The following is a 14,871-nucleotide window of genomic DNA, read 5'->3' on the forward strand; positions in this document are numbered from 1 at the left end:
CTTGTATAGAACTTATCTAGTCTTACTCGCGGCCACTCATTCATAGACTAATGACAGGAACTATCATTAACAATGTCACCTGCCCATCAGTTACTTACACTCGTACCATTCACACAACCTTTTAGAAATGTAAATGTTATATGTGTATGTTCTTGCTTGCAGGTATGTTTGAAGAAATTGTCTGTGGCCTGTCGGTGTGAAACCCCAAACTATCCATAATCCATAAGGGACCTAACCAATATTTTGGCAAATGTATTGCAGATTGTACCACTTTCTCTGTACGTTTTACACTGACCTGGCATCTTTTCTGGGAACAGACTAATGTAGTATATTGATTACACTCCATTTGGTTGCACATCAGATTTGAACATCTAGACACAATGAATTGTTCTGGTTGAGTATGACTGTATTGGCTCTGCAGATCCTGTGAATGTTCATGAAAGAAGAGGCAGAAAGTGAAGCCATCAGCTGTTCCCCTATTTCTTTAGGAGCACATTTACCCTTCATTGATTCCCAATGCTGTAGTCAATTTCCTGCCACTTCTCATTGCGACTACCTGTGATCTCAGTTTAGTTTTTCTTGCAGGACAAAGGAGAAAAGCCCAAAAAGGATATTTTAGAGTTTATAACACAACTGCTAACGGCTGTGTTTCCTCACTTCAAGATCAAATATTATTCTTGGCAGGTGTATATCAAGAAACATTCCTGTTAAGCAACAAGCTGTTATAATTAACAACTTTCTGAAACAACCGGCGTAAAAATGCTTTTGTATAACCAGATACATGTTCCCTACACATAACTGTATACACTAAATGTAAAACCAGTCTGAAAAGTGCTTACATCAGATTGTACAAAATGAAACTCTTATACCTCCATACAAAAACTGACCCGTCAACAGACTCAGATGTGGTGTCCAACAGGCCCCATGAGGCACCAAACCAACTGTAATATATTTTCTGCTGTTTTTTTTCCATAGCTTGGATTTTGGATCGTTTTTTTCTGAGCCGTTTCTATTTTCTGTGAACCCAGCATACAGGTTGGATCTGTATCCAATTCGTTTTTTCAATCCCCCACATCTTTTACTGTTTTGCTTTAATGCAAATACTCATTCACCTAGTTTTTATTTTGGTATTTTCTTCTGTTTGCCTTCAAAAAGGCATTGCCAACTTAATATTCAGTTTGAAATAGCACAACTCCAAACAAAGGGCATTTTCTCAAGCACATCTGCTTGCGAGGCAGGCAGGGCCTTAACACCTGGAAGTAATAAAAGACCATCACTGGGAGAGAAAATAAGGTAGGATTATTGTTCAGTGCGAGGAAGAGATTATGTTCATAGAAAAGACAGTAAGGTGAACGGCTATACTTTGACCTCAAACAATGGAACTAGAAAGCAGCAGCTGATTAAAACTGAAATGACGGGAGAGAGTACATCTGAAAATGAGGTGCACTTTAATGCCGAGACAACAAGGAGAAAGCTTTATCTTAAATGGAAATAAAATAAACCGGAATATTCCAGTGGTGCTATTACCTAGCTACAACGTCATTATCTTACCTCACCTTAAAATTATACTAGCTGAGAGAATACTGGGCGGCATTTGATGAAACTCATTTATTGGTTTTTCAGTTTTCTCTGCTTGGCATTGAAGATGTGCATTTGTATGCTTTCTTTTGTTTTACCACAATCAGCCTGTAATTTAATTCAGAGTTGTGCTGAAAATGAGAGGCACAGAATGTAATCTGCCTTTCCATCAAAACTATCCTAATTAACTTTCTTTGAGATGGATATTTACCATAAACACCTTACCAAAAATATCTCTTTGCATTATGAATCACACAGTCAAATGAAATTGTAAATTTGCATACAGAAAATGAATTTCCTATTATTTCAGAGCCGAGGCACTGGACAAGCCACAACAAGTGGGAGGAATGGCTTGGACACGTAGTTTATTTCTGAAATTGGACAGTTTTTGCCATTTGGAGGCCAACATCAAAGCACAGGGATTTGAGAAACATACAAAGACAACAACACTGCACTGCTCTCTGGGTGTATGACCACAATGCCTCTGCAACGATTATAGTCGGGCCATAACATTCGATAGAATCCAAATGATGCGCAGAAAAAACAATTCAAACTGAGTGAAGGGAGTAGAGGAGCCAACATATTCTTGCTCTTTTTCATTGCTCTCCCTCATGTTGACTGGAATGACATTAGATATCAGTGCTTGTTTGTGCTCTAATGACAAGCAAGAGGGGACTGCTGTTTCCATGGCAACAGCTAAGGCTCAATACATCATAGCTCGTTACAGTAGTCAGGCCCGGACGTTTGGTCAAAAATAAATATATCAAGGAAATTGTAGAGGAAAACGAAAGTGCGTTGTGTGAAGATTGCCCCGCATTTGTTTCACGAGTTCGATAACTAGCATTTAAATGGTGACCTCATTAAGCTGCAGCCGTCGTCAACCATTTGAAATGAATGTTCAGTGACCTTGCCTTGATACGATCAGAGTACAGTATCATGTCTACACGAGGAAGACAGGGAGAAGGACAAAAATGCAGACCAAAGGGTAAGCTATGTGTGTGTTGGGGGAAGGGCTGGGCTTGAGGCAGCATGCTGCGGATTAATTGCATATGATTCACAATTGCAGGATTTGCCACACAACAGATACTGGAAAAAATGAGTGTATCGCTGACTCCCGTTACTGTGCAGGTTGTATTATATGGGGACAGAAGAGAGTCAATGTGTTTCTCATTCAGTATGTTTTCATTTTTTTAATTGACAGAAAGAGAGAAACAAGGAAATTGTTCGGGCCAGTTTACATGACGCCGTCCTCCCCTATCAAACTAATTAATTTGTATGACTTTTAATATAAATTATTTCCAGACAGGTCAGGTGTGGTGACAGCTATGGAGGAATGAACGCCAATGAAATACCGGCAACCAGCCAGCCAGGACAAATCTACTAAGGGAGCGCATTTTTACAATATTATGTTATATTTGAGAATTATACTTTTACATCCTTGTTGATGTGGGAGCAGAGTGATTGCCCTTTTTTTCACGTGGGAGTAATTAGCAATTCACTCGCTTGATAAAAAAAGGCCTAAGTATGACCCTGTTTGATTTAATCACATGGGGATTTTAGGAGGACAATAGTCAGTGATGATAAGAGTCATTCCTGTTTGTATGTAATCAATGTTTAATATTCATAATTCAACAAACGCTTAAGGAGAAGGCTTTAATGAGGACTTATCTTCGCTTGAGCCCCTCTTCAGCATCTACAGCTCTCTCTCCAATTGACATTTACTGCCCTCTTGTAGAAGACAAGTGCGGAAGACCGTTTCTCCCAGAGGATCTGCATGCATCTTTGAAATGTGTTCTTAAAGGGGTTCTTGCAAAGGGTTAAATTGTTGATGTGAAAGGGAATGTTGGATTCCTCTGGCTGCAAGCTAATTAGATTGTAATTACAACAGAGCTTTGGGAGCCTGTCTTTTCCAATTAGAAACACTTCTGCAGCCAGTTTGCCTGACCTTTCTTTTTCTACTTCTTTACTTCAAATTAACAATTGACAAAGGGGTAAATGCTCAAAAATAGTTGTTCTGGTTGGTTTAATTAGTATGCGTATGAAAACCACCCAGACAACAAAATATAGATTTTCAGCTCATGTTCTCATACGTATAAATACAACATAGTTTTATGAAGTGAGAAATGCTTTCCAGCACCTGTTTAGATACAGGTGAACCACTTAGTAGGTGTCAAACTTCAACAACCTTAGAATATATTTTGAAGCAATATATGTGTATAGTAAAGTATTCTATATTTTAAACTATATGGGAGTGTGCATGATCATGTATGGAGTCAATGGTGGTAGTGTGCCCTCCATCTCACTGAGAGGAGCTCTCAGACTGAGTGAGGAGTGTCTCAGGCATCCACAGCACACCTGGTCCCCATTATCTCTCCATTTCACAGGCTTGCACCCCCTAACAGGGCAGCCTGGGAATGGGCCTGGCTCTTTCATCTTCCCATCATTATAGCAGCCAGCCCAGGGTCAGGGCCCAGTCTGACAGGCATTCCAGCAGCAATACACTACAACTGATTTTGTTTAAAAAGATACAAAACCCAAGTAAGTTGAAATATTAATAAGTACAAGTCTCAAAGCAATTATTGTATTAGGAACTCTTTCAGAGTGGACAATCTCCCCAAAGCTATGTGAAATATGAGGCTGCATCTGAAAGCTCAAACGTGTGCCTTAAACCCGAGCCTCCTCTCTGACACATGTGCTCTGTCTCGCTAGAACAGACATACACAATTGTTACAACAAACAGGAAAAAAGACATGGTAACTTTTCTTTAAAACAAACATCCCTATATGAAGGTAGTGTTGAAAATGTGTAGTGATATCATGCTGAGCGTAGGTGGGTCATGGGTTTACTGCTTATCACTCTTAGATCTTGTCTGCAGAGGGACATCTGAAGACAAGATCAAGGAGAAGCAAATTCTCTCCCTTTTACTTTTTTCAACCCAAAGGGATTTAACAGACCTCATCATACAATCTGTGAAACACATTCATGGAGAAAGGATACACAACCTGATGGTTCAGATCTGACATGGTCCACCCATTATCATTTTGCATGTGAGAACAAAACGAGGTGTGATAATTGATCTCCCATGTACTTCAGCTCACTCTCTCACGACACTATCAGCACAACTTCGTTCAAAGGCTGAAAACACTCTCAAGCGGAGCTCACCCTAAGCATTTTTAATGCATCATCACATTGAGGTTACAGAAATGACACCATGAGAAGCACTTTGAGGTGAAGCGAAATGATTCCCCCTTTCTACCCCCACAAATGATTTATTAAGGGGGGAAAAACCAGGGAGGGGAGCTCGGACAGGAAAAGTACCGACGAAGAATAGAGAAGGACAAACACATTCCCGGGCACATATTCTCTTCATTACCAGTGAGAGAGGGAGGGGGGGGGGGGGGGGGGGTGGAGGATCATTCAATTACTGACTGCCGTCACAGGGTAATATTGCTGCCTGTCAGGGCCCATTCAGACTCAGTTTTAGTCCTAGTTCTTCTGATGGACCTCATTTCCTGTTAAACAGAACCAGAAGGTGCTGTGAAAATGGCGAGACCTGATCCTGTGTTCAGGAGATGGGAAACGCTTCGCTAAGGCCCACAGCCTGCCAAGGCAACATCCACACCTACCCCAACTTGAGTCCCACGTGGGTGGAAAGTGGAGTACAGGCAGATGGCTTTATGGACCACTCACTGAGCCAGCAGGGGGGCTAACAGTCTTATATTGGTTTGTTCTGGGCATAGAGTATAAAGTTATGTGAGGATGTGCCAACTCACCTTCATCAGAAAACCTAAGGCTATAATTCTGGAAAAAAACAAACCGTTTTTTCTTTTAATCGTGTATCCCCTTGATCCTCTCGCACTCATCATTCTATCTGACTGATTAGATTGAATTAATCTGACCTGTCTTCAGGGCTGTCGTCTAATTTGCCTTTGACATTGATGAGGGGAAAGACAATGTATCCAGGCTGCGGTAAATGCGGGAGCAGGTGGGGGGAGGAGGAGGGGGGGGGGGGGTCTATCTGGCTTTCTGGCTTGGTGGTAAAATTCCCATTCTTCATGGTCATCGATGTTATTTCACTAGACTGTCTGTCAGGGGTTAACCCTTTGACAGTGGCAGCGCAAGCCGCTCATGTGCAAAGCAGACCAGCTTAGTCGGGTCTTTTATTGGCTTATCCAGTATGTCTACGCTATTTGCTGGTGACACTCCAATTTGTTCCTTCAATGCAGTTCAGAGCAGTTTAAACAGAAGTCTACATCCAACATGTTCCTAAAGCCTTCAGCAGGTTGGAAATTTATGGCAAAACTTGCTTCAAAGTTTTGCAATTTCTCATCAAAATCTTCTGATAGCTGGTATCCAGCCCCCCCCCCGACCTTGTATGAAGGATAAGCGGCTTTGAAGATGGATGGATGGAACATCAAAATCTTCTTCATACTCATTATACTATATACATAAAATTTAGGGCAGTTTTATTGCATCACATTTTTGGGGGATTGTTAAGGACATGGTGAGGTGAACCCTATTGTGTCTTTGTGGTATAAAGTGCTTATATTGAAAACCCTAAGCCAAACAACGATGAGAGAGCTATGTTTTTAATATAAAACAGGGCCCAAAATGACATAGCACAACCGCAGCTTTTTTTTTGTAATTTGGACAAGAATCATCCAACATTTGCTCCTGTTATCTACAAAGGTTAAATGCTGTAACTATAGAGCTTTGGAAACCCCAACAATCCATTAGACACACAAGGCAAGAAGCATGGTAACAACACCCAGCTCGAGTCAGAAATCACAAACAGAGTCTGTGATATTCTATCCAAGAAGGTGTGCTGGTCTTGTGTGCCATGAAAAAGAACATTCTGTGGTATATCAGGGGCTGTTTGGGATATATAAATATATATACATAAAAGGTTGACTCGTCAAAAGAGACAAATGAATCCAGGAAGCTGTCAACTCCACCTGTGACTGAAATGACTGAGTTACTGAGGTGCATTGGGAATGATAATTGAAGATGGGGCCTATGATTGGCATGGTAGGCCCTGTACCTTTAGGCCAGCGGAGAATGGGTTTGGGTGCTCATATTGCCCAAGGCCGCTGTTAGACTCGGCCACTAACCCAATTTCACACTGTGTGACTGGGCCTGGCTTGTTTCACTGCGGCATCTGAGTGTGAGTGCCATCTGGTTCAGGCCTGTGAAGGAAATGGCCTTGCCTTTCTCACTGATCGGATTAGGGTGTTTTTAATTCATTCGGGATGTGCCCTTGCGTGTTAATTGGCTCAACATGGCCAATAATTCTTGCCTGTTGCTGGACACAGGATGGCCTTTTTCCTTGAAGTCCCCTTAGAGGTCTCATGCTCCTCAGATTCGAGCTGATTTCATGGTTCCATTACCAAGTGTCATGATTTTAACAAAGCTCCTGAGATAGTGTGACTTTCAAAAAAATATATGAACGATTCTGCTACATTCTATGAGCAATGAAGCAGTTCAATAATCCCAGACACTCCGGGATTACCAACCTAAGTGGTAATTTTAGAGCAAAAGAGTTTCTGTCAAGACTTTATTACATGTTTTTTAAACAAAATGATCTGCACTTCACTTACTTATCTTATCACTCCTGACTTTTAACTGTGTTGCCAAATATGTTTGTATACAATGCATCTATGGAACAACAATTCATATCAGTTTGCCAAAATGTTGAATGAAGTCCCATAGGTGAGTAGTTGCCTGTACTTGGATGAAGTAAAATAATAAATAAAGTGTGTTCATTTTAGTACTAATGCACATTTAACCGAAAGATCCAGTTGATGAGGCCAGGGTATGCACACTCCTTACCAGCCCCTATACAGCATAAGCAGATATAATTTGCAAGGCTGAAGGGATCCTAAAAATCACTCTACATCATTTAAAATAATGTTATATTCAAACAACACTGAAGATTTAAATGCACAGTTGCAGATATCCTACTGGCTCTTGATACAAATTCGCCATAACACATCAGCAGAGGCTCACAAGTGCTGCTGATCAATGCCAGTCCCTCTGTTACTGCACCTCAATGTCTGCTGAGAGTTAACAATACATTTTGCTTGAAGGGCGGACCTGAGCCGGCTATGTTTTTGTTGGGAATTGTCCAAGCTCCCAGGCCCCCTGAACTACCCACTCCTAACTGTGTACGTTGTATCGTTTTTCAAGAATTAACATTGGTGCAGCATTTGAAAGGTGCAGTGAGATTCAGACTCTGTAGAACAGGAGGCATCTTTGTGAGACGGCTGAACTCTCTATTATGTGGCAAATATTTAGCCACATAGCACCCTATTTAAAGCCCCCCATTTAAAAAAATGTCTACTGAACTGGGGAAATGCCTGTCCTGATTGCTCCTTATATATATATATATATGTAAATAAATTTGTTTATTCAAACCAAACAGTTACCGAGATGTGCACAGGAACATATAGGTGGGCACACATACAGCCGGGGTCTTACTTCGTAGCCAAAGACAGTATAAGTTACCTAACTTTTAGCAGGCTGGAGAGTTGCGGGTTAATATGTGAAACTATTTTTCCTCTATAATCAGAGTTCTCAGTAATGCATTGACATTCAGCGGTGATATCCTAAAACACAAAGATGAACCCACACCAATGAAATTTATGCTCATACTTTTTTAATGTATCACAATGAGCAAGAAACATACTTGATGAAATATTTTCAAAGGAGTATATTCAATTACCATCTACAATCAACTTAACTAGGACAACAAGGTTTTGTGACAAAAGTTTCTTTAAAAGTCTGAAGTTCCATGTGGTTGAATGTATGTCAGTTTCCATGTAATTTGGTACAGTTTGGAAATCTTCATATAATTACAGTAACAAAAAAGCTAACAAGACTACAGTATAGAAAAGACATCAAGAACAACATTTTTGGTTTAACTTGCTCTTTTTTGTACATTGCAAGGCTGTTTTTTCTACCCTCGGATGGGCTGCCTGGAGCCACAGAGCCATGCTTATGAGGCTCGAAGGAGGAGTAATTCAAGGAAACAAAGAAAAACTTAAAGCATAAAAAACATTGTGGCACCAGAAGTCACAATAGGAACAGAGCGCTCCAAGTAACAGTTCATCTTTGAAGTTGGAGCAAATGGTTGTTTGGTTGTTAGTTTGGTTGTTAATTTTGGTTAATACGCTTTTTTAGTGTAACTGCCTCTTTAAGAATGACAGCTTTGCAAACCCGGCCCCTCTCTCTATTATTAATTCCACTTTTTAGATTATATAATCAACAGAGAAAGAGGGGGGGAGCCGCCATTTGACTGGAGAGCTTAACTTGTCAACCAGAGACAAGCACGAGGAAATGAAACGGGTAGCAACATGAACTGGGAGAAATGAAGCAAGCGTGTCTGTCCATCCTGTCCTGAAATTTGGAAACTGTCCATCAAAGAGCAGAAGCAGAGGCAGAGCCGGAGAAAGAAAGAGACGGACAGAAAGGAGAACGAGGCAGCTGGAGACACTTAAGTTCAGTTTCATCCAAGAACTTTCCTCCCAGTGTCACACATGTCCATGGGTTCCAGAGTCCATTCCCATTACAGAGTTGTCAGTAATCAAATAAGGAGGTGGTTTTAAAGCTGGTTTGAGCCTGCCTTTGGCTCCCAAGTCCAGTTTTGGTGTGTCCACAGCCTCTCGTGTCCTCCTAATGGGATCTCAATCTTCCCAGAGTCCTTTTTTTCTCTTTTCATTCCTTCTTCATCTCAAAAACAAAGAAACAATTTGATGTCTTGTTTTAAATATATCTATATCTGTATATAGGTACAGGTTTGTTTTCACAGTGGGCAAAAGATGACCTCTACAGCAAAACCTTGTCTTTATCCTTTTTCGTTGTAAATGTCCATTAAATCAAGTATCCCAATGAAAGTCAGCGGATCCAATTACCCACAGTACACATGTTTTGTGCCACGATAAAATATACACTTGTCTTGGATTTTTTTTTTCCTTTTAGTTTAAACTGCATAAAGCTTTGGCCACATTCATGAATTCAATCAAAATAAAAACTGCTCAGTGCTTTGTTAATGTTTGCGATCATTATCTTTCAAATTGGATTTTCTAAATTTAAGTTATTTATTATCCAGCTGTGTGGTTTGTTTTGGTGTGTAACCCATAATTAAAAAAAATTGATGCTGCATGGCTCTAATGACACACACACACACACACACACACACACACACACACACACACACACACACACACACACACACACACACACACACACCAACTCGCACACAGTCCATGCTTGCTGGCAGAATCTCAGAGACCTCAACTTTATCTCCCACATAAGATCCCAAAAGATTACACTTCGGAATTAAGAGAGCAAACTGTATCATCGGGTCAATAAATACATAGAACATTATCACACCATAGTGGCTAGGTCATGTTTTTTGTATTTGATTAAAGCTAGTGTTAATTTATGATAAGTAATATACAGAAACTGCATTACAAATACTGGAAAATAACAACACATGTCTGAAATTGCCTGGAAATTAAAATAAAGCCAACATAAAATTGAAATTGAAATTGAAAACTGTACAACTAAGAACTTTCCAAAACAAAGTTAATGTGAACAGTATTCGAGGGACCTGGACATTAGGGAAGTAGCACGTTTGCAGACCAATTTTCCTGACTTTCAACAGCATGCTGTTTAATTAACACCAAATAGCATTGCTGTGCAAGACAAAGCCTTGTACTTATTGGGGCAAATATATTGATAATACAATAGTGGCCAAGAATGAGTTGTAAATAAGTCTGTGTTTTGGTTTAAAAAATAAAAGTTTAGGTCATTGGATAATAGTCAGAGGTTGGAGGTATCCATGCACATCCATTTTCATGGCAATAAAATTAAGTGGTTGACTTCTTTGGACCTGAAAGCATCCTTACTATTTGAAATCAAGGAATATCTTCAAAAAATCTCCTACTTTTTCCAGAAATAATGCTTTGGAATGAAGATATCCCTTAAAAACCTGTCACCTATTTGTGGAAGGTGCTCCTTGTAGACACATGGGTCAAGTCACTGGTGGATTTTCCAGGAAGGGCGCATTAACACCGCAGCAAAACAGCCATTTTTACCCCCTCTGAGACTAGTTGTATGTTGACTGGCATGAATGTTATTAAACCTTTGAGACGCATCAGTACCAGATGTAATATATACATTTTTTGGTAACCACTCTTACTTGCAAGTGAGCAACAACCTTGACTGGATGGAAGGACTTTCATGTTCCATGCCAGCACAAAATGACATATGGAGGTCATGTTGTTGAGCAACCAATGATGCAAAAACGTACACAACAGTTTACAGTCAATTTTTAAAATAAGAAAAAAATATATTGTGACAATTAAAGGAAAAAGGATCAGTCCTTGCTTAAGAAAAATCAATTGTGATATTTGGAATGCACTGTTCTTTACAAACATTATAGATCATTGGCTTTAAACATTGGTCTGTTCAAAAACAAAATCGGCAAAATGTCCTTTGGAACATATATTCACAGTCTTCAAAGTTCCGTTTTTGCAACAAGAAAAAAAAAGTGTTGCAGAGGCAAGAAATTGGTTTATTGTTTGTTTTTAGTTAAAGCTTAGCCAAAAGCAAAATGAGCATGCATGTAGTACTTTTTTTTTCTTTCAAAATTCTACATTAGCAGCAAAACGTATGTCCTTGAAGACCGGACCTTATACATTTTCTTGAAAAAATGGACATTTGAATGTGACAAAAAAAAATCAAACAAAGATTAATAACCTCTATCTTACAAACTGCAATGGCTCTGTAACGGTGCTACTCCACAATGCAAGGACAAGGGCCCTTTTTGGTTTTTGGTATTTACGTAAAAAAGTCGCCTGTTTGCTTGCAAAGAAGCAAAAACGGCAACTCTGATGCGTACTCCTTAATCTTTTAAAACTTTGTTTTCTTTCTCTAAAAACAGCAACAAATTCTCAAGTATAAAGAAGCCTCTTTTCTCATATTTATGCACCAATGGTGAAAAGTGTTTAGTCTTTGGATTTTCTTTTTGTCTTAAAGCGTGAGAATTATTATTAGTATTCTTTTTTCAACAGAAATGTCTAAATGAAAATAAAGACTGTAGCCACACTACATGAAGAACAAAAGACCTGCTTTGTAGTGTACATATCTACAAACACAGGAGAGCAGAGAAAATTAAGTGCCAAGAGCGGAACAAGTTGAGTGAGAAATAGGAGTCAGACAGTGATAAGTGCACAAAGGTAACACAAAAATTAAATAAAATTTAAAACTTTCAATATTTCACCCAGGATCCTTTTTGTTTTGGTAAGCACACTACCAACCAAACAATTTAAATAATTCTAAAAGAGAATCCTGCCTTGTCAGGAGGGGCATTTGGGTGAATGTTTTCCAAGAAGTTGAGGATAAGACAGAAACAAAGTTGATATAAATTACCTGTCCATGATCTAGTCTATCGGAATGAGCAAGACAACATCAAATGAAGCGTCTTAAAGTTGGACAATACAAAAGCTAAATGTACACAAAGTTTTTTTTTTTCAACCTACCATACTGTTTAAATTCATTTCCAATGCAACAATCTACTCAACACCAAAAATGTTCATATCTATCATAAATACAGAAGGTTGTTTTTTTTTTAATCAAAATTCTTTTCATCGCCGTTATTATGTCTGCAGTGCTCTCCTTGTCTGTCTATAATGAGATTGCGATTTCCCCTCTCTAAAAGGATTTCCAATGTAAAAATCAGTCATCTTTTACCCTTTTGAATGCCCAGAAACAATGCCATTAAAGTTTAATGAAACTTATATGAAGTTATGAAAGATAAGGACTGCTTATGTCCTGTGGGAAACAAAGGTGTAAAACAGATATCTGTAACAGAAAAAAACCCTCTGTGAGCTGTTGACCTGAGAATAAAATAGACATTACATTATTCTTTTACTTGACAAGCCATTGGTATCTGAATGCTTAAATAGCAAGAAAACCGATAGACTATTCTCCCATACAGTACATACTGGCTTTTTGTGACTGTGCTATTAAGTAGAAATTATTATAAAACAAAGCAACAGCTTGTTGACTCGTATTTCCTTAAAAGGGTTCTTGGGCAATTTGTCAACTTTGAGGCAGTCCATCGCCATACAGTACAGCAGTCCTTGACTATTACCCAAACCATAACTGCGGCAATCTTTTCCATTCTCATATATTAGTATGCATGTATTTTAGTTGAGTAAAACAAAACAAAATGAAAAAAAAAAAAAAAAAAAACGAAAACCAGCATGTTGATATGGGAAAACAATCCACTAACATTAAAATTTTTGGTTACAAGCTTTGGAATTGCAGTTAGTCTTTACACATCTTTTTCTGAAATTGGTTTGTATACCTTTAACGTATTTTTAACATTGCTGCTTTTTATGTTTTTTCCATTTGTGATTTTTTTTGTCTTTTTTTGTATTTTTTAAATATTGTCCATCACTGAAAGCTCTTTTACAATCTGATGGAGTCTGTTCCTACACTAGCAAGATTACTACTACAACTACTACTGTCTTTGACAAAGCCAGGCTGCTGCGGCTCCTCCGCCGTCCTGCTAAGCCCGTCCGCTGACTTCTGACTGCTGTCAGAGTCAGACTCGTCGGTAAAGACGTCTGTTGGTATCGAGGTCTGAACTCCTGAGGTGCTCAATGAACTTGAGGTAACCGTTGAAGGTGAGGACATTGGAGGAAAAGCAGAAGAAGAGGACGAGGGACTGGCATTGGCCTTTCCAGCTAAAGCTCTGGAGAAAGGGGCCTGGGGCCATGGTTTGCCGGCAGCTGTGGTGTTGAGTGGGCTAGTAGAAGAGGAACACGGGGAAGAAGTGACGGCTGAGGGTGGCATGGTGGCTGATGTTGTTGGCGGGGGAGGAGGGCTGCTGATGGGATGAGTGGCAGACTGCGAGGTAGATGCGGTGTTAGGATTGGGGAGGCAGGCTGAAGAGTGAGGTAATAAACTAGTAGGGTGCTCTTTGGCATTTCTGGCTGATCTCTTGATTGTTCTGTGTTTGTGCAATGCCAATTCCAGGTGTTGACAGAGTGCTTTCTCCCCATCCAACGTAGTGTCACAGGCCAGGCAGTCGTAGAGACTTTCAGCCTCTGCACCTACGCCACCGGGGACACGCAGCAACATCTCTTGCAGGTTTGCCACAGACTGACCGAAAAAACAGTTAGATTTAACGTGGTTAATAGCCGACTCTTCCTTGGTGAAAACTGTTTGACACTTGCGGCATGCCAGTTTACACTGCACCTTGGGGACGATGTACTTGTCTAGATGGGGGTCCACAGCTTTGCCATCCATCTCTTTCTGCTCAGATGGTACTTTATTATGAGAGGAGGAGGAAGAGGAGGAGGAAGTGGGGGGTTCCCGATGGGATTTGCCCTTTTGCTGCTCTGTTTTCATGGGATCTTTCGCAGATTCCTTGCGATCCCCCAAGAGTTGAGAGGGAACTGGAGTTTGGCTCGCCTTGGGTTGCTGGATCTGCTGAAGCTGCCGCTGCTGCTGTTGTAATGCCTCCTGCAAGCTCTGCTGATATTGCTGGTAATGCTGCAGCAGGGATCCTGGGGACAGGCCCATCAGTGCTTGTGACAATGCTGGGTTGTAGGGGAAGAGACTTTCCATACCATACATAGGTTGCAAGTAGCCACCTTGGAGGGCCCCGGGGACTTGTGGAGTATAATATGGGGAAAAGCCAGGCATGAAGTAGGGCAGGAACTGGTTTGTGAGGAGAGCTGTAGGGTCTGATGCCAAAGCTGCCTGCAGCGCCTGAAGCTGGGCAGGGTCTACCACATACTCCATGCCAGGTGTGGGCATCGAGGTGGCAGGTACAGCTGTGTCTGGTCTCTCCTTCTTGGCGCTGGCAGCAGAGGTGGAAGGGGCCGGGGTGCTTCCAGTTGACGATGGGGTTGATGGCTTCTCTATCTTTTCCTTGGACTTCTCTTTCTCTTTCTCTTTCACTCTCTCAGCATCACGTTCTTTGGGAGGCTCTGGTTGGGAGCCCGACTGGGTGGTTGAGAAAGTGGAGTTGGATGTGGATGTGGGGCTTGAGTGGGAAGCAGACGTGTTGGGCTGGGCTGGGCTGGACGCGGCAACAGACGATGAAGAGGGGGGCTTGTTGGGTAATCCAGATGTGGGAAGGCTGGGTGAGGGAACACTGGCACCAGGCATTGTCAGGAGGTTTGAAGGTTTTGGAGGAGTTAAAGCTGGAACATTTTGAAATACAGACAAAAAATTACTTCTTTGATAATTGCAAAAATAAACAGTATGGACATT

At 40.6% G+C, this 14,871-nt stretch overlaps 2 protein-coding genes across 2 annotated transcripts in view; one reads left to right on the forward strand and one right to left on the reverse strand.

Annotated features, from left to right (window-relative positions):
- rpl13 (ribosomal protein L13) overlaps nucleotides 1-14,871 on the forward strand; it is a 321,135-nt gene that overhangs the window by 193,326 nt on the left and 112,938 nt on the right. The gene's annotated exons all lie outside the window — the stretch shown is intronic.
- zfhx3b (zinc finger homeobox 3b) overlaps nucleotides 8,214-14,871 on the reverse strand; it is a 125,826-nt gene continuing 119,168 nt past the window's right edge. The window contains exon 12 of the mRNA XM_062561767.1: nucleotides 8,214-14,801. Coding sequence (XP_062417751.1) covers nucleotides 13,057-14,801 — 1,745 coding nt within the window. The 3' untranslated portion in view covers nucleotides 8,214-13,056. The remainder of the gene's footprint in view (nucleotides 14,802-14,871) is intronic.

Source organism: Pungitius pungitius, chromosome 4 (assembly GCF_949316345.1).
Source record: "Pungitius pungitius chromosome 4, fPunPun2.1, whole genome shotgun sequence".
In the NCBI taxonomy this organism is placed as follows: domain Eukaryota; kingdom Metazoa; phylum Chordata; class Actinopteri; order Perciformes; family Gasterosteidae; genus Pungitius; species Pungitius pungitius.